The sequence below is a fragment of the Triticum urartu genome, chromosome 2, assembly GCF_003073215.2.
Source record: "Triticum urartu cultivar G1812 chromosome 2, Tu2.1, whole genome shotgun sequence".
Classification (NCBI taxonomy): Eukaryota; Viridiplantae; Streptophyta; class Magnoliopsida; order Poales; family Poaceae; genus Triticum; species Triticum urartu.
In genome coordinates this window covers 440,402,999-440,420,644 of record NC_053023.1, presented here as the reverse complement: position 1 = coordinate 440,420,644, position 17,646 = coordinate 440,402,999, and the positions used below count along the sequence as shown (strand labels likewise).

Sequence of the window (17,646 nt, the reverse complement as noted above, 5' to 3'; positions counted from 1 at the left end):
CAACAAAAGTATTAATGTAAACCTAACCATAACATGAGACATATGGATCCAAATCAGCCCCTTACGAAGCAACGCATAAACTAGGGTTTAAGATTTTGTCACTCTAGCAACCCATCATCTACTTATTACTTCCCAATGCCTTCCTCTAGGCCCAAATAATGGTGAAGTGTCATGTAGTCGACGTTCACATAACACCACTAGAGGAGAGACAACATACATCTCATCAAAATATCGAACGAATACCAAATTCACATGACTACTAATAGCAAGACTTCTCCCATGTCCTCAGGAACAAACGTAACTACTCACAAAGCATATTCATGTTCATAATCAGAGGGGTATTAATATGCATAAAGGATCTGAACATATGATCTTCCACCAAATAAACCAACTAGCATCAACTACAAGGAGTAATTAACACTACTAGCAACCCACAGGTACCAATCCCGGATTTAGAAACAAGAATTGGATACAAGAGATGAACTAGGGTTTGAGAGGATATGGTGCTGGTGAAGATGTTGATGGAGATTGACCCCCTCCCGATGAGAGGATCATTGGCGATGACGATGGCGATGATTTCCCCCTCCCGGAGGGAAGTTTCCCCGGCATAACAGCTCCGCTAGAGCCCTAGATTGGTTCTGCCAAGGTTCCGCCTCGTGGCGGCGGAGTCTCGTCCGGAAAGATGGCTTATGATTTTTTTTCTCATCGAAAGACTCCATATAGCAGAAGATGGGCATCGGAGGGCTACCAGGGGGCCCACGAGGTAGGGGGGCGCGCCCCCACCCTCGTGGGCAGGGTGTGGCCCCCTCCGGAACTTCTTGCGCTCAGTATTTTTTATATATTCTGAAAATTACTTCCGTGAAGTTTCAGGACTTTTGGAGCTGTGCAGAATAGGTCTCTAATATTTGCTCCTTTTCCAGCCCAGAATCCCAGCTGCCGGCATTCTCCCTCTTTATGTAAACCTTGTAAAATAAGAGAGAATAGGCATAAGTATTGTGACATAATGTGTAATAACAACCCATAATGCAATAAATATTGATATAAAAGCATGATGCAAAATGGACGTATTAGTACTATTTGGGGACAATTTGCATGAGGAAAAATGATGATATGGTGCCAATGGTGCTAGAAGTACAACTGCCAGGATTGTGTGTCACAAGAAGTGCAATAGACAAGAACACAAAAGAGGCGAAAGGAAATCTCTGCTTCCCTTGTTATGTTAGAAGCAAAACTAGCGAATACCGGACTCGGTACTCCTACTTCCATCAAAGGGAAATAAATATATGGCGGATGAATTGTTACAGCAAGGCTTCACTCCTCAACTAACCCCTATGCATCACCCATCCTATTGGTCAAGAAGAAGGGTGGGACCTGGGGGCTCTGTGTCTACTATAAAGCTCTCAATACACAAACTTGAAGAACCGGTATCCCATTCTACTAATAGACAATCTCCTTGACCAATTGTGTGGTGCCACCATTATCTCAAAATGGACCTTTGGATACCACCAAATCAGTATGGAAGAGAAGGATGTGTATAAGACTACATTCAAGACCCACCAAGTCCATTCCAAATTCAAGGTCATGCCATTTGGTCTGACCAACGCACTGGCCATGTTCAACAATTTAATGAACATGGTATTTAGTCCACTGTTGAGAAGGTTTGTACTCATATTCTTCGATGATTTACTGGTGTACAGTGAAGGCTTAGAATCACATGGTGACCACCTCATGCTAACGCTCCCCCTTCTACTTTATATTTGAGTTAGGCAAAGATTGACATATGTGGTTTACCATTTCAACCAGAGATTGACATCTCCATCGTAACCTTGGCTATACGAAAGAAATGCAGTCCATGATGGGTTTGAATACCTATTATTTTGAGAAAGAAAGAGTTAAGGTGATCCTTGGTCCATTGATAATAGGAGACACATCCAAATCGGTTCTTGCGAAGAATAACAATTTCCTTAAAAAGATCCAAATTCACAAAGCCTTAGAATAGTTTCAGGTAGTCTTTGCCATATTGGCAAAAGAGACCGCCACTCAAAACGGAGACCGCGATGTCCCCGTAGAGCTGCAACCTCTCACTGAAGAATTCTGAGACATCATTCTAGGTGATTCACATAAGCGACCTGAATGGAAGACTAACCAATGAATGAATTGTTCTCCTTAACAAGAATGAGGGGAATTGCTTTCAAGGATCAGATGAAGAGAAGATTTGGAAATAAGAGTTACGAAACAACTAGTCGAACGGTAGCATGAGTTAAGTGGTGTTGCTAACTTCCTTACTCATTGTAGCTGCTTTAATGGGTGCATTGGACATGGAAGGATTGAAATAACAAGAGGTAATGTGAATTGGCCAAGGTTGCCTTTTTCAAGCAAGTAAACTAGTGGCTTTGCCTACCTTATTGTGTTGTAGGCATCTTGAATTGTAACTAAGGATCCACTTAGGCTTAAGTTAGAGCTGCTCCTTCTATCACATCGGATTCTAGTAAGGAAAGGGACGTTCTCGTCTGATCTCTACGTCAATATTATGCTTTGTGTGTATGTCTGTGGTTGTGCTCAATGTTTTCTAAAGACATAAAACCTATATTATTATTCCTATAAAATATAGTATACCAATTTTCTCTCTCTTATCCATCTAGTGCATAGACTTGAGAATCTGAGAATGCCAAAAACAAAAATTGACCTAGATTTTAGTCTTTTTTTAATTAACACATTAAGAGTTTTGAAATTTTTATTTTTTTTCTCTCTGGTGCATATAGAAGCACACAAGAAATGCATTTATTTATACTAGCACAATTGCCCGTGCGTTGCAACGGGGAAACATACCAGTTCCTATGGAGCATGGTTGATGAGGTCGAGGAACTATGTCAAGTGACAACGGTTGCTGATGACAAAATAAAAAGACTCATGATTTGAGGATCAAAACATGAAATTTAGAACATGCATGGGTTATGATCTGGAGTAAAAAAATTATAGAAACTTTCAAGCCTGTGTGTGACAATGGTAGAGAAAAATTGGCCCGTACTAAGATTTACTGAGAATTATTTACATCCACAATTCATGAAAAATTTAGCCTCACCAAGATATGTAGAACACATGAATGAAATGTTTTCAACAATCATTTTGTTATTTGATTTTGAGGGATTTTATTTTGTAAAAACAGATCGAAAAAATTAGACATATATTATGAGAACTTTAAATATTTAAATTAATATTCTCATATTTGTAGTTCAATCCTTAATTTTAACCTAGCTGGTGTCTACGTTTTTAGAAATAAAAATATGAATTAAATACTAATGAAATATATATAGATTTATTGTAGGCTTTCTTTCAATTTGCTGTCTGTCTACCATACCGGTAAGTATTCATATCACCGCATGTCATGTATTTGTATTGATAGAAATATTTCACGTGTGTGATCATTTCTCCTTTTTCTTTCTTGCGGTTTTTTTGTCAATTTTGTCACCTAAGGTTCATATTGTTCGAGTCTTGCTTAGTCGTGTGAAAATGATTGAGCGTCTATGTGCTAGACAGAAATCAAGTGAGGTGATCCTAAAAATAGTCAATTTGAGGCAATAGAAATCAATTAGGAAACTCATAGTGCGTGTGTTGTGCTTCTCTGCTATTGGTTTTTCGCAATTCTTTGTATTCGTTTTTCTCTTTTGGATGTTTGTCTACTGATTATGTAAGAAATCATATTGTATTTGGTACACATGCATGTGGCAGAGTTGTATATACATATTTTCTTAGTGAAGTATATACATCTATTAATGGTGTGTGTCTCCGGAGGTCAACTTATATGTTGTTTGCTTTTTCAACTAATCTGTTATCTGTATGTGTTATTTTCAAAACAAAACGAAAATCAATAGTTTTCTAGACTAACTTCATGTCAGGTTTGATCCACTAATCTCGGCAGGGCCCTCACAAAGAAAAATGTAGGCTCATGCATGCACTACACTACTTGCATGCAACCGGAAAAACTGTTAATGAACAATTGCAGGTTCATGGCTAACATAGGCGCGGCTCATCGCACTTCAAACAACATGGTGCCCACCTGGCCCGCCAGCGCTCGCGCATGTCGCCCACCTTGCCACAACACCCGTGCACGTCACCTACATTGCCGCTGCATCCGTGCATGTCGCCACCGGTGGTGATTGGCCGGTTCGCTCGGTCCATCCCGGGCTTCGCCGTTGCCCGTCAATCCCTAAAAACATGACCGGGTGGTCGGTCCCATCCTGTCTGGACCATCGGAAGCCAGTCCAAAAGGTGGCTCGGTGAGGGACCGGAACAGTCTGGACGGTGTCCACCCTACACCGGCTTAATAAAGTGGAGAGCGTGTGTCTTGACTCCAAGCTCCTTGTCTCCATCTTCATTGGCATCCGGCATGATGAAGTGGATGGCAAGCGGCGACGCGACGTCATGGTGCCGTGCTCCTCATCCTTCTCTTCAGCGGCTTTCGCATGGTGAAGTGTTTCGCTCGACGTGCAAGTTGGTGAAGCAACTCCAGCGTAACCATGCATGGGCCGGGCATCGTCATCCCAAGTCATGGCATGTGGACGTAACAGGTAGTGGGTAGCGTCATCGGCATCCGGCATGATGAAGTGGATGGCAAGCGGCGACGCGACGTCATGGTGCCGTGCTCCTCATCCTTCTCTTCAGCGGCTTTCGCATGGTGAAGTGTTTCGCTTGATGTGCAAGTTGGTGAAGCAACTCCAGCGTAACCATGCATGGGTCGGGCTTCGTCATCCGAAGTCATGGCATGTGGACGTAACAGGTAGTGGGTAGCGTCATTGGCGCACTTTGGACGGCTATGTTGGAGAGCTTCACGTGGACACGACGACCCTACGACAATGGCGCCGATAATTTGCTGCATCTTTACGATTTACGGGGTCTTGTGTGACAGCTCCATCCATCATCATCGTGTTGTGCTTGCATGCATAATCTCACCGTTCACAAGGATTAGCCACGCCATCATCGTCAGGTGAGTGGTCCGTTGGGTACATGTGCGCCTCTAACGAGCCCGACGGCCCACACTTCGGCCTTTACGTTTATGTGCTGCTCGCTCCTGGCCGACCCCTTGAAGCACTCGCCCGTGCTCTTTTGTCTCCAAGTGCTCATGCCAGATGCAATCGCCTCTGGTTGTTCTTACCTTAGTGCATTTTGTATCCTTTCTCTTAACCTCCCCTTGTTGCATACTTGAATTGTGTGTTTTGTGTGTGTGCGCGCTTGTGTGCAGGTCGAACTCCCATAAACTGTTAAAAAAAGAAATCTTCATAGACGAGTACGTGTTGGGTTGTGTATGTGTCTTATATTTGAAGTAACGTTATATAGCTTTACTTTTAAATCTCAACCATCTACCTTTAGCACTAACACAAAATCAATGGATATAAAAAAATGACCTATGGGGAACTATGAAATTTTCCGTCCTTTAATATTAGGTATAGATATAGAAGTACATAAAGAAGACAAATATGTGGCTCTATAATGCATACAGTCCGTGTAAAAAGAAATACGAAACATTACATACACATAATAAGTCCATTTTTTTACAAAAATATAGTATGTCCAGGTGTGTATATGTGAGGTTGCTTTTGAAATGTTCTGGAACTTTAAAATACTATGAACCTTATTATTAAGTTTGATGCTGATTTCAAAAAAAAAAGTTTGATGCTTGTAGGCGTCGGGATCCAAAACACCTCACTATCTATCGACAACGTCAAGTTTATTTTTGGCCATGGGGGCCAGCGAGGTCAAAAATTTCAATGCAGGCCAGCAAAAGAGGTTGGAATAACTCGACGCCGTAAACAAAAATAATGGCGGATCCCTCTTTCTCTCCCCGATCGACAAGAAATTCTCTCTCTTCCCTCTTTTAATAGCGGATCCCTCTCACAAACCCCTTCCCTTGTATAACCCCCCACAGCCAGCCCACCCAGGTACAGGTAGAGACAGACAACCAGGAGCGCCCAAGAAGCGGTGCAGGAGGAATCCCGGCCTCTGTAGCAAACAAGAATCCATCCACCTGTCCTCCTCATCGAGATCTCGCACGGGGCGGCTCGTGGTGAGGTGAGTGAGTCGACCGTCCATGGCGTTCAGGGCCTGCCTCCCGTCCCACAAGGCCTCGCCGTCGCCTTCCGTCGCGCAGAGGAGGGCCGGCAATGGGGCACCGCCGGTGGTGGTCATGGCCTCCACCATGAACGAGTAAGCAGATCCTCCCGCCCACGCCTGCGAATCCTGCTCCTTGATTATGGCGGAAATGGTTTCGTGTACAGTGTGATCTGGGTTGGTGGGAGGGTTTCCATCGACCCGGGAGTTATTTTTGTGATCTGGGGTGGCGAGATTTGTGATCTAGAATTGGCTGCCTGGAAAATAGGGCAAACACTTATTCCAATGGATCGGATCAAATCACGACAAGAAAAAAAATGCACTCCATCTTTTTTTCTCGTTGCGGTTTGGCTTCCGTGTTCTCCTTCTTTTCTTGTTGAGATCCAGGGCTTTGCTCCGTGTGTCTTTAAATTCATTTGCTGATCCATTTGATGCCGAGCTTCTGCTTACGGTCTGGATGGATCGATTTGGCGATCTAGCCCGTTTGCAGATGCGCAAAATCCGGTTCCCCTTTTCTGCCTATCTCAGTTTTTTTGTAACGACGATATATCTACTGGTTCTCAAATTGACTGTGCATGAATTCTTGTAGTATCAATTTCACATTAACTAGTTATTTGTCATAACAAAAATCCTATATTGTTGATTAGAAGGAATTGCTTGTGCAGAAACAATAGATGGTCAATGTAAGCAGGCTGTACAAATCCAGAATTCTTTGGATGGTCAATTTAATCAGGCCGCCGAAATTCAGAGTCATTTCGATGGTCAATTTATGCAGGCCGTAAAATTTCAGAGTTGTTTGGATGGTCAATTTAAATTTATGCAGGCTGTACTTGTTCAAAGTTGTTTTCCAGTGGTCTTCGGGGGGTTTATGTCATGCATGAAGCCATAAACTTGTTAGCTGCTGAGATCTGAACTTGTTCAAACATGTTGATGGGGATAGACTGATAGTGAACATTAAAAGGCTTGATCTGCGATTATGATTTGTGCATTTTAGTTTTTGGGAGCTCACACAAACACTACTCTTGTGTTCTTGTAGTATCAGTTTAAATAAGTCGTAGTCTAAGAACAGAAATTTACACTCTCCAGTGAACAGAAATTTACCAATGACGTTTTAGGGTATTGTAATCAATAATACAATGAACTTTGAGTGGTCAGACTGTTCGCTGGATTCATAAAGATGAATATAGAAATTATGCGAGTACAAAAAAAAGGGCACCGACTCTTTGTTTGTCATCCAGTTTAATGTATAAGATAATTTGGGCGGATTTTGCGTTGATTGTGTTTTCCTTAGTCAAGTTTTGCATCGAGTTACTCTGTTTAGTCAAATTATCCATCAAGTTATTCCGGATAATAGCTTGTAAAACCTTAAAACATTGTTGGTTCTGCCCTGTTTATGTATGTAGATGCAGTTGTGGCACCTCAAACTACTTAATCTAACTTCACCGGAACCTTATATGTTTTTGATATATGGTAGTAGCATGTTTGGTAAACACTGTTTTGTGTTAAAAGTTTCTATGCAAACATCAGGAGCCTTTCTTCACCATGGTCTAAAGGGATAGGCTCATTGTGTTTCCTTTGCCACTCTAATTTGACAGAAGCCTGGAAATTTCCGGAATAGAGATATTATGGTAGATAGATTAATATGAGTTGCATCCATTCACCTTAACAAGTACTGTACATCCATATGTACTGTGCAGTGCTCCTTCTGGATTGTACTAAGTCATTATGTTACCTTTCCTAGGGTCAAAACTGCCAAAAAGCCCTATGCTCCCCCACGTGAGGTGCATCTCCAAGTCATGCATTCGCTACCAGCACAAAAGCAGGAGATCTTTGATTCACTTCAATCTTGGGCTAGGGACAACCTATTGAACCTTCTGAAGCCAGTTGAGAAGTCATGGCAGCCACAGGACTTCCTACCAGACCCTTCTTCCGAGGGATTTTATGATGAAGTAAAAGAACTGAGGGAGCGGGCAAAGGAAATCCCTGATGACTACTTTGTTTGCCTAGTTGGTGACATGGTTACTGAGGAAGCCCTTCCTACGTACCAAACAATGCTCAACACCCTTGATGGTGTCCGAGATGAAACTGGCGCAAGCCCAACTGCCTGGGCTGTTTGGACAAGAGCATGGACTGCTGAAGAAAACAGGCACGGTGATCTTCTGAACAAGTACATGTACCTTTCCGGACGGGTTGACATGAGACAAATTGAGAAGACTATACAGTACCTTATTGGTTCTGGAATGGTAAGAACTATTATCTATCTTTTAAGCTTCAGTGTATGATCATTAACTTTGCTAATCTCAAAGCAAAATCACCAATATTCTCAAAACCAACATGTAACAAAAGTGTATGGTGTTCAATCGACAAACTACCATTTACTTTGTGCTGTCTGTAGATAGTACTTCATTGTAGCAGGGTTGGATTGTAACATGCAACTATATTCTGTTTTAACCTATATTCTTGTGCTGCTACTTGTAAATTGTAACATGCAATTGTTTTTGGATTGAACGTTGCCATTAATTCTTTGTATCCCATGTCAATACAGGATCCAGGAACTGAGAACAATCCCTACATGGGTTTCCTTTACACATCATTCCAAGAGAGAGCTACTTTCATATCCCATGGCAATACTGCTAGGCATGCCAAGCAATTTGGGGACCTTAAACTGGCCCAGATATGTGGTACAATAGCAGCTGATGAGAAGCGCCATGAGACGGCTTACACCAAGATAGTTGAAAAGCTTTTTGAAATAGATCCTGACTACACGGTGCTTGCATTTGCTGACATGATGAGGAAGAAAATCTCAATGCCTGCTCATCTCATGTACGATGGTGAGGACGACAACCTATTCGAGCACTTCAGCTCGGTGGCGCAGCGGCTTGGGGTCTACACGGCGAAAGACTACGCCGACATCCTCGAGTTCTTGGTCCAGAGGTGGAAAGTTGCAGATCTCACTGGACTGTCCGGTGAAGGAAGACGGTCGCAGGACTATGTTTGCACTTTGGCAACGAGATTCAGGCGGCTGGACGAAAGAGCGCAGGCAAGGGCGAAACAGGGGCCTGTGGTTCCATTCAGCTGGGTCTACGACCGCAAAGTGCAGCTCTAATAAAGAGGAAGGAACACAAGGTTAATGAGACTGCATCCATCCTATTATTTCGTGTTTCGGGTCAGTGTAGGTTTTCCTAATAGCAGGGTAGAATGTTTTATGTGCTGTCCTGTAAGTTGTTGGATGACAGTGAGGAAGAGGCTAGTGAAAGTGGTGTGAGATGCTGGCTGGCCATGAAGGGCTCCGTTGCAACCTTTTGTTGTGTTGAATATTTTATGTGACCGTTGAAGTTTACAGGGCTTGTATAAGTTTCAAAGTAATAAATGGATATTTGTATACAGACAGACCTATATGTTGGTGCATCATGAGATTCCAAACTTTAAAGCCATTTTTTCTGATCGAAATGCAATGAGTTCAACAAGCCTGATCATGTTCTGCTCTTCTCTGCTTTCCATCTTGTTGTGTTTCTGCCTCGAGTTCATTATTACAGATCTATTTCGAACTTGGAATTATTTTGCCTAGACGGAGATCATGTTTCATGTGTTTTCTCTCAGTTTGAATTGAATTCGCACAAGCCACACGTCGGTCAATTGAACTGGAGGACACAGTTTCAAGTCTGGCTAATTGCATTTTTCTTCTTTCCTTTTTTTTCACAGCGTCAGTCAATTGAACAGTACACTGGAGGACACAGTTTAACAGTCTGGTATAAAGAACCAATACAACCACAATTCCGCCTGATCTTTCGACGGTTCAAGCTTTGCGCACACCTTTTTTTTTACTACAATACAAGAAAGGACTACATCTATGCTGTTATACCTAGCAGCAACAGCACTCGATTCCACATGCGTAGAAGGTCAAGTGGCACCAAATCTGTACGAAAAGTATAAGGGTAATCTGAAATGAGCTCCTGTCTGCCATCAACTTGATGAGAAGCCTAGCCCAGACCTCGATTCTAAGCAGAAACCCTGCTGGAGTGGAGCTCTGACTGCATCTCCCGAACAAGAATCTCCTCAACGGCGTCTACAAATCTTACCAGATGCCGACGAGTCTCAAGCTCCAAACCATTGGCAAGTTCCTGGCAACCATAGGACCAAGACCGCGAATTAGGTTGCTACTCAACAGCTGGTACCCATGCTATTATGTTTGTTTTGGTAGCCATGGCCTTGGTCTAGAAGCTGGTACCCATGCTTATTGACTACAAAAAGGAAACTAGGCGTCTATGCAAAACAGATCATTATTTTCATACTTCTTCTGCTAATATTGGCTTAGCCATTTTTACCTTGGTCTTGCAGAGCAAATGTAAAGTTATATTCGTTGGCTGAGTCCCTGAATTGCGGATTGAGATTAACTTCAGACCATAGGACGACAGTGGCCAGTCTGCAGATATCTTGAAGAAGGCATCAATTGCACCAACCAAATGAGCTACGATTGTTTCATCTTTGTCAAAGTACTCAAAAGAATGCCTGCAAGAAAACAGAAGAGTTTGTCACATTATCGAAATGCTGAACACAAAGGGACAAAATTATGAGCATATATAATATTCATGCTGAGCCAATTAGTTTTTGTTGCCTATGTGCATCACATGAGCCTGGCTTCAATTGTCAGATAAAATGTAGATCACTACCTCTTTTGAGAAATATTTATCATTACTCAATTAAGGGGGTCATCAAATCCAAATAGTAAGGACATTCATGATTAAATTGTGCTTCTTGTTTAATGTGAAATTGCAATGTTTGTTGTTGTTTTTTTCCTCTAACAAGCGGCCAGCTGCATATCATTTTCTATTAGAAAGGAACGTGTCTCTCATAGTAAAATCTGTTTGATACAAAACCAAGTAAATGGCTCCAGTAATGTTGGCAGAACATACAGTGCTATAACATACAAAGAGTGCTATGAATCATTGCAGTGTAAGCTCTAAATTCAATGAAGAAGCTTAGAAATTATAGATTCCTTGCAATTATTCTTACAAAAGGGAATAACAGTAAAAAAAATTACAGAATTATTAGCGCAATACTAGCAGATGCAAAATAATGTCACCTGGAATTATTGGCATCATTCACCAACGATCGTCTTAGAGTGTTGATTACAATCTGTTGTTGACATTGCCGAATGAGCCATCCCAAAGATGGAGCGGAAATGACCTCTCTTCAAAAGCAGATAGCGTTTTTTTGCATAAGCAGTTAAGCACACAAAAATGATTGAAAGTAATACAGAGTACAGTTCGCACAACTGTGAGTCGTGAATTGTATGCTAAAATAACACAAAAGAAATGACAAAGACAAGTGAAGTTTCTTGGTGTTCTATATGTTGTTCAATAGTGGTGGCACTTCTGAACCTTAATGAAGATTCGGAGTTGTTTAAATGTTTAAACAAGCGACCCCTTTTTTGGAAGAACAATAAGCCAGCTCTGTAAGTCAGATAGCAAAGTATCTCTAACATACCTGGAGGACTTGAGCTTCTCAATCAGTATATCTACACAAACATCAGCAGGAAAGATCTGAAAAGACAAATATGATTGGTAAAACATGAAACAACATAGTTCTCCTGAATGGACTTTAAAAGGTTAAAAGTATGGCAATTGGCAATTTGTTATCAAGCACCATAACATTGCCAGCAAAGAACTGAATGAAGTACAAAAAGCAGGAATAAGAAGAAAAGTTTGACACGGCTTGAGGTGTTTAGCAGGAATTCAAATGCTGGAACCACTGAATGAGCATAAGCACAAAATTGTATTGTGAATGTTACTGAAAGAATATGAAATAACAGCATAATACAAAATGAGTATCTAAATCCACTCATAGGTTACATCTAATAAAAGATGGTGGATACTGGTGTGTCTCCTTCCTAATTCATATGCATACAAAATCGATTCTAAGACAACATCAGTTTTTGCCTTGATTGTCAGGTAACTATGCAAGCATAAGCACAAAAAAACTTTTGCAATGATCAGGGGTATGGAAGAGTAGTTCACTGCTTTACCATTATTATTATTTTCAGTAAGTTTAGGAATGTCTGATAAAAATACTTTAAGCCTACAAAAATGTTACAGCTTGCCCGAGCCTTTATGTACCGTTGAACACTTGTACATGAGAATATTTTATAATCATCTCAGTTGATTACTTTACATGAAATTGGGAGTGTCAAATAGGATTGATCACTGTATAGGAAAATCAAGGTGGAAAACAGCTAACATCGCACAGGTTACTGTAGCCACACCCAGCCATGCAGTTTTATGATCCTTGGTTATGTCATTATTCACTACTTGTACCGTGAGATTTTTAATCGTGAAATGCAACAATATCCTGAAATGCATCAGGTATTACACCAAGTATCTACCATAGGTAAAAATAAAAAATGATGATCAATTAGTTCACCAGAGGTAAAGAGTTTCTACAAAATGAGAAAAATATGGTTAAGAGAGCACCTGGACTTTATTCAGTTCCATGCTTCCTTCATCAACTTCTATCAGTAACTCATGATCTGAAACAGAAGAATCAACAACACAATCCAACTTTTGTCCAAGAATTACACATTCCGAGGTCAGTATAGGTGCCTTCAGGAGCACCCTGAGACAATTGTCTTTACACTCTAAGACCTTTGGTCCTGAAACCAGAGATTGAAGCTGCCACATTTCTTCATCCCTGGATAGAGAGAGGGGGATGTCATGAAGAAGTAGGAAGTTTTTAAGCAGAACAAGCTTAAAATCTAAACATGAGACAGCCCCAGTTAAAAGCTCAGAGTGGTACAATTTTAACAAGCTGGGATGATGAAGGAAGCCAACAGGTAAGGACAACGGAATCAGTAAAAAAGTCAACAAAGAAAAATTGATTCAATGGTAAGAAACATATGTAGGTTTCAAAAAATAAGGAACATATGCTTGTGATTATAACTTCTAAATGTGAAGATGGGAAAACAGAAAGCCAGTTACAAATTGATAACCGATTGAGAGTTCACAGATAATCTCAAGGACTGGACATGAAAAGAAGAGCACAACAATCAGGAGATTGGTCAAGAGTTCATGGCGGAACCGGTAAACATGTGTATAGCAGTGTGATCCTCAGAACGCGAGGAAGGCATGCATATCTAATCCAAATGCCACGTTCAACAAAGATAGAAAATTAATCATGTGTTGGAATGAGAAGGTTTTGCCAAAGATAGATGCTGAAACTGAGAAGGTTGAAAATAATATAAACAGAGACTACAAATGAAGAGAACAATGGTGGTGGTGGTGTGCTGTGCACATTACATGGGTTCATCTCAATGCATTAACAGATGATAGCTAACCAAGCATATTTACATTTTGTCCTTAATGAACACAAACAGGGAGTAAAAACTAATGGTGGCAGAATTGTTAGCAAATTCTAAAGCAGATAAAATGGTGAAATTCCTTGTTGAGCAAACTATTTTAAATGCAAAGTCAAGTTGAGAAACCTCATTCATATGATAAATTAAAGTATTCTTATCATCAAGAACAATCAGGGACATTTATTGAGTTCTGAATAACATAAATAACAATCAGGATTTATGTTGAGTTCTGAATAACCATATCATTGCCATCATGGCAAACAAGTAGCATTGCCATTGTTGATGTTAAGATGCTTTAAACAGATTTACAATCAGTAGAGAGATTAAGGCGCATTAGCTTGATACCTTTGCATTGAAATACTTTGTATTTGTAGCAGCTTCAAGTCCATCTCACTTTTTCCTATTTGATGATCTAGTTTCAGTTCCTGGAAATTTGTTAAAGGTGTGTGTTCAACAACACAGAGCATTGTAAGCTGAAGAAAAAGGAAAAAATATACTCAGATGAAAATCCGTTTGCATGTGTATTAGCTCCATATGTGTCTGTGATTATCGTTGTTACTACTTTCTGTGTGAGGTTTTGTTTGTGGAAGATGCTCTATAACATAAATAGGCAGAATAGGTTGACTGTATTACAATGTAACTGTCCAAGAGGACACCACCAACACACCCATGAAGTAACTATCTAGCTTTCACAAAATAATTTCAACAAGGAATATAAGTTACATTTACGAATTTGCATTACTATTATCCTAAACTTTCCATTGATTTGTCTCCACTTAGACCATTGAAATTGTTAAGCAATAAGCAATTCAGCATAGATAGCACAATATTTGGAACATGCCAATTATATACAACATCTAACACCTCATATTTGCAGTCCTTCTCAATATCTATTTGGTTGAAGCCTGAATCAGTTGAGATAGGACTTGCTTCCGAATGTTTCAAACCCTACATCAAAGGAGGGTGAAATATTGTAAATATGTTAAGAAAAGAAAGTTGAAGGGAATGTAAAAGATTACTTAATGTAGATGACATGTCAAATATTACATAAACATGATGGCGGACATTTAAGATTGTCACGACTCACAAGAAAAGAAAAACACTACTGATTTTGAATCGACAAATTTAACTTCCTTGGAATATTTGTTTTGCAAACAGTCTTATTTTGACGAGGAATTGGATGCAGTAAAGGGTCCAGAATTTGAGAACAACCTCTGAACCAAGTGTATTCAGTGAAGACTCCAGTGATTCAATCTCAGCATCCAGCGGAATCGTGTCTAAACAACAAAAGTCGTTTTTGTTATTTGAAAGAACACGGTGCTATGACTTGGCTAGCAAAGTGTTGGCAACTAGCATGGGCTTATAAACAAGAAAAACCCAAGATAAATAACCTTTGAACACTGTCTCTCCAATGACACTAATCTCGGCAGATAACTTGCAGTTCTCCTCCTCTGTCAAGCTCACCTCCTTTCTCAACCACTCAATGTACAAGTCTACATACAACAATCGCACCGTCACATTGAAACCAAAAGAGCCATTGTGCACCACACTCTATGAACCGTCAAGATAGCAGTAAAATCAAATGGAATCGGACGCATACCCAAACAGCGACTCTCTAGCTCAGCAGCGCTGGAGTCCCACGCATCCTCCGCCTGCATATCCGCCTGGAAACAACACAGCAGAAACGAAGATGTTAACCTGTCTCGTGGGCTGAAGTAAGAAACCTAGCAGAGCACGGGAACCCCTGGCTGTTGACACGAAGCCGCCGACACCCACCTCGCACCCGGAGCGCAGCCCATCCTCCGCCGCCGCAGCATCCACCGGCTCCTCCTCGTCCCCTCCCCACAGCGTGGAGAGCTGCTTGAACCGGCTGAACGAACGAAGGGAGTTGGGAGGTGAATCGATGGAGCGGAGGAGAGGGCGGAGGGGACAGCAAGTAGGTAGTACCTTCGGATGGCGGCCGCGTCGAGGGGCGCCTCGGGGTCCTCCACCGGGGCCAGCGCTAGGGTTTCCGCCATGGCCGCAGCCATCTCCGCCTCTCTGTCCCGCCTAGAAATTTGCTTTCGAAATGGGGGAAGAGATCAAAAGGAGACGAGAGCCGCGACGGGCGGCATCCCGCCCCTCCCTACTCCAGCAAACTACAGTTCAGCCCCGACCCTGTCAGATCCTCTACACCCACAATTGTCGCTCCAGCGAGAACACCTCCGGCCATCCAACGGTCGTCATCCACTTCTCTGGATGGTCAGGATTGACGGGGATATTTGAATTACACTTCATTTCATCATTGTTTGTCGTTGTTCATTGCACTGTTTTTTTTTTTGCGAGTGAAATTTGTATTACTCAACCACCAAGAAGATACAATCAGCCGCTATTAGTTCTACCGCAACAGAGGGACCAGATCCTAGCCAAGTCATTGTTCTTCCCTCTATGCGTGCAAAATTTGCCAAGCTATCACTAACCTTACTAACATGACGGCTAACATGAGTAATACAACATTCACAAAGTGACATGAGATATCTAATCTCCTTAACTAAGGAAGCATAAATCGACCTATCTTGTTCTCGTCCTTTGATCATCTTGACTGCCACAAGTGAGTCCATCTCAATGATGACCCGAAGTTCGCTTCTCTGGATCGCTAGGGATAAGCCTTCCATGCACGCGCCCAGCTCTGCCTCGAGAGCTTCTCGGCACGAGAAGAAGGTCCTGCAAGCAGAAAATATAATGACTCCCTGAGAGTCACTGTTGTTGTGGGCTTAGTTGATCCTTCCCTAGAAAGGACGGCATGGCCCAACGGGTAGCTTCAATCGGCTGCCCTGCGTGCCAACTAGGCTTGGGTGTCAGACCAAGACTCGAACGACCTTCTGAGGGCATGACCAACGGGCTGCCTCAAACCTAATGTCCCATGGTCTATGTCGGTTCAGATGCCACACTGGAGCTAAAGTAGGTGTCTCATAGGGCAAACGGGTTCTTACAGAGGAGCCAACCGCTCCATGAAAAAAGTAAGGGAAAAGGAGGAAAGAGAGAAAAGGGAAAGAGAAAGAGATACGTCGTGGGAGAAAGAAGGAGATGGGGCTCACTGAGATGGGGTCTACATAGTGATGCCTTCTTTGGGTGAAATCAAATAAAAATGATGGCCCTAGAATTTTAGATCCGATGTGGAGCATGGGGCATCACCATTGTAGTGCTTCCGTTGCTCGTGCCCTCAGGAGCTGGCTACTTCATGAGAAAAAGAAGAAGAAAGAAAGAGAAGGGGAAAAGGTAGAGGAAAGGAGGAAGTAGATGACCACAACAATGGGAAGGAAAGAGAAGAAGGAACCACGATGGAGCATTGCTTTACGTTTTGTTCGTGGATGAAAATAAGTCAATACAATTAATCTCATCTTTGATTGTCTAGGTGGAGGGCTGGGGGCAGCACCCTCCATAGCTCATGCCCTGATGAATTCTCGTGCTTGGCTTGGGCATGGGACGCTACTGCTTTTGTGCCTGGCCATGCAGCTTTTGCTCATTTTCACGACCATGCAAGATACCTATGTTACGGACGTCATATCAGGCTATTGTTTGTCTTTTTCTTCTCCTAGGGCGATCTAAAAGTGCTCCGTTTCGGCTTCCTGGACAAGGCTAATGGTGGTCTCGGGTCTTAGCCCGCGTTAATGATACTCCCAACTTACCGAGTCGGGCTAGCGTTAGATTTTCAAGGACACAAACCAAACATGGCACATGCAAATCTCATGGAGGTGCCAGGCCAGACAAGTTTGCCCCAGGAAGTAACCAAATGGCCTGTGTAACCTAGTGAGTTGAGTATAAAAGGGACTATATTATATCTCTAGGGTTGTAGAAAGGATAGAGAGGGAGATTGGTGGAATTGTTGGATGTATTATTAAGCCTCGAGGGTGAGTATATATTGAGTACAAAACTTGGAGGGCAAGACGCCTCCTAGAGATAAGATAGAAATAATTCTATCTAATCCCGGGCAATCTCTACTACCAAATATGTCTCTAACAAGGGTTATCGATCATTCACAATTATCATATCACTTATAAATACATATTGAGGTATTTATCAGTATGGGCAAACCCTGAACCCTATGCCAGATATATTCTTGAATTGTTATTGGTTTTAGTTCTCGAGTCAGTCTATCAAATGTGATCTGACAATTAGTACCAGAGCGGTCTGTTCCTAGAGTGGTTGGG

General features: G+C 41.9%; 2 protein-coding genes across 2 annotated transcripts; one reads left to right on the top strand and one right to left on the bottom strand.

Annotated features, from left to right (window-relative positions):
• Positions 1-5,888: 5,888 nt before the first annotated feature.
• Positions 5,889-9,489, top strand: LOC125537751 (stearoyl-[acyl-carrier-protein] 9-desaturase 5, chloroplastic). Its single transcript, XM_048701069.1, has 3 exons — positions 5,889-6,201; positions 7,847-8,348; positions 8,651-9,489. Exons 1-3 carry the CDS (start codon positions 6,086-6,088, stop codon positions 9,209-9,211), a joined length of 1,179 nt encoding a protein of 392 aa, XP_048557026.1. The 5' UTR covers positions 5,889-6,085; the 3' UTR covers positions 9,212-9,489.
• Positions 9,490-9,766: 277 nt separating this feature from the next.
• Positions 9,767-15,618, bottom strand: LOC125537750. The gene is made up of 12 exons (XM_048701068.1): positions 15,404-15,618; positions 15,233-15,326; positions 15,057-15,120; positions 14,848-14,949; positions 14,669-14,733; positions 14,321-14,404; positions 13,802-13,881; positions 12,576-12,792; positions 11,593-11,648; positions 11,189-11,296; positions 10,431-10,614; positions 9,767-10,226 (listed from the first exon to the last, which is right to left on the bottom strand). Exons 1-12 carry the CDS (start codon positions 15,484-15,486, stop codon positions 10,104-10,106), a joined length of 1,260 nt encoding a protein of 419 aa, XP_048557025.1. The 5' UTR covers positions 15,487-15,618; the 3' UTR covers positions 9,767-10,103.
• Between the last annotated feature and the right edge of the window lie 2,028 nt (positions 15,619-17,646).

Coding starts and splice junctions, on each gene's coding strand:
- LOC125537751 (XM_048701069.1), top strand. CDS start 6,086: ATGGCGTTCAGGGCCTGCCTCCCGTCCCACAAGGCCTCGCCGTCGCCT. Junction 6,202..7,846: donor ATGGCCTCCACCATGAACGA/GTAAGCAGATCC, acceptor TACCTTTCCTAG/GGTCAAAACTGCCAAAAAGC. Junction 8,349..8,650: donor ACCTTATTGGTTCTGGAATG/GTAAGAACTATT, acceptor ATGTCAATACAG/GATCCAGGAACTGAGAACAA.
- LOC125537750 (XM_048701068.1), bottom strand. CDS start 15,486: ATGGCTGCGGCCATGGCGGAAACCCTAGCGCTGGCCCCGGTGGAGGAC. Junction 15,121..15,232: donor GGCTGCGCTCCGGGTGCGAG/GTGGGTGTCGGC, acceptor TGTTGTTTCCAG/GCGGATATGCAGGCGGAGGA. Junction 14,950..15,056: donor GCTAGAGAGTCGCTGTTTGG/GTATGCGTCCGA, acceptor TGTTGTATGTAG/ACTTGTACATTGAGTGGTTG.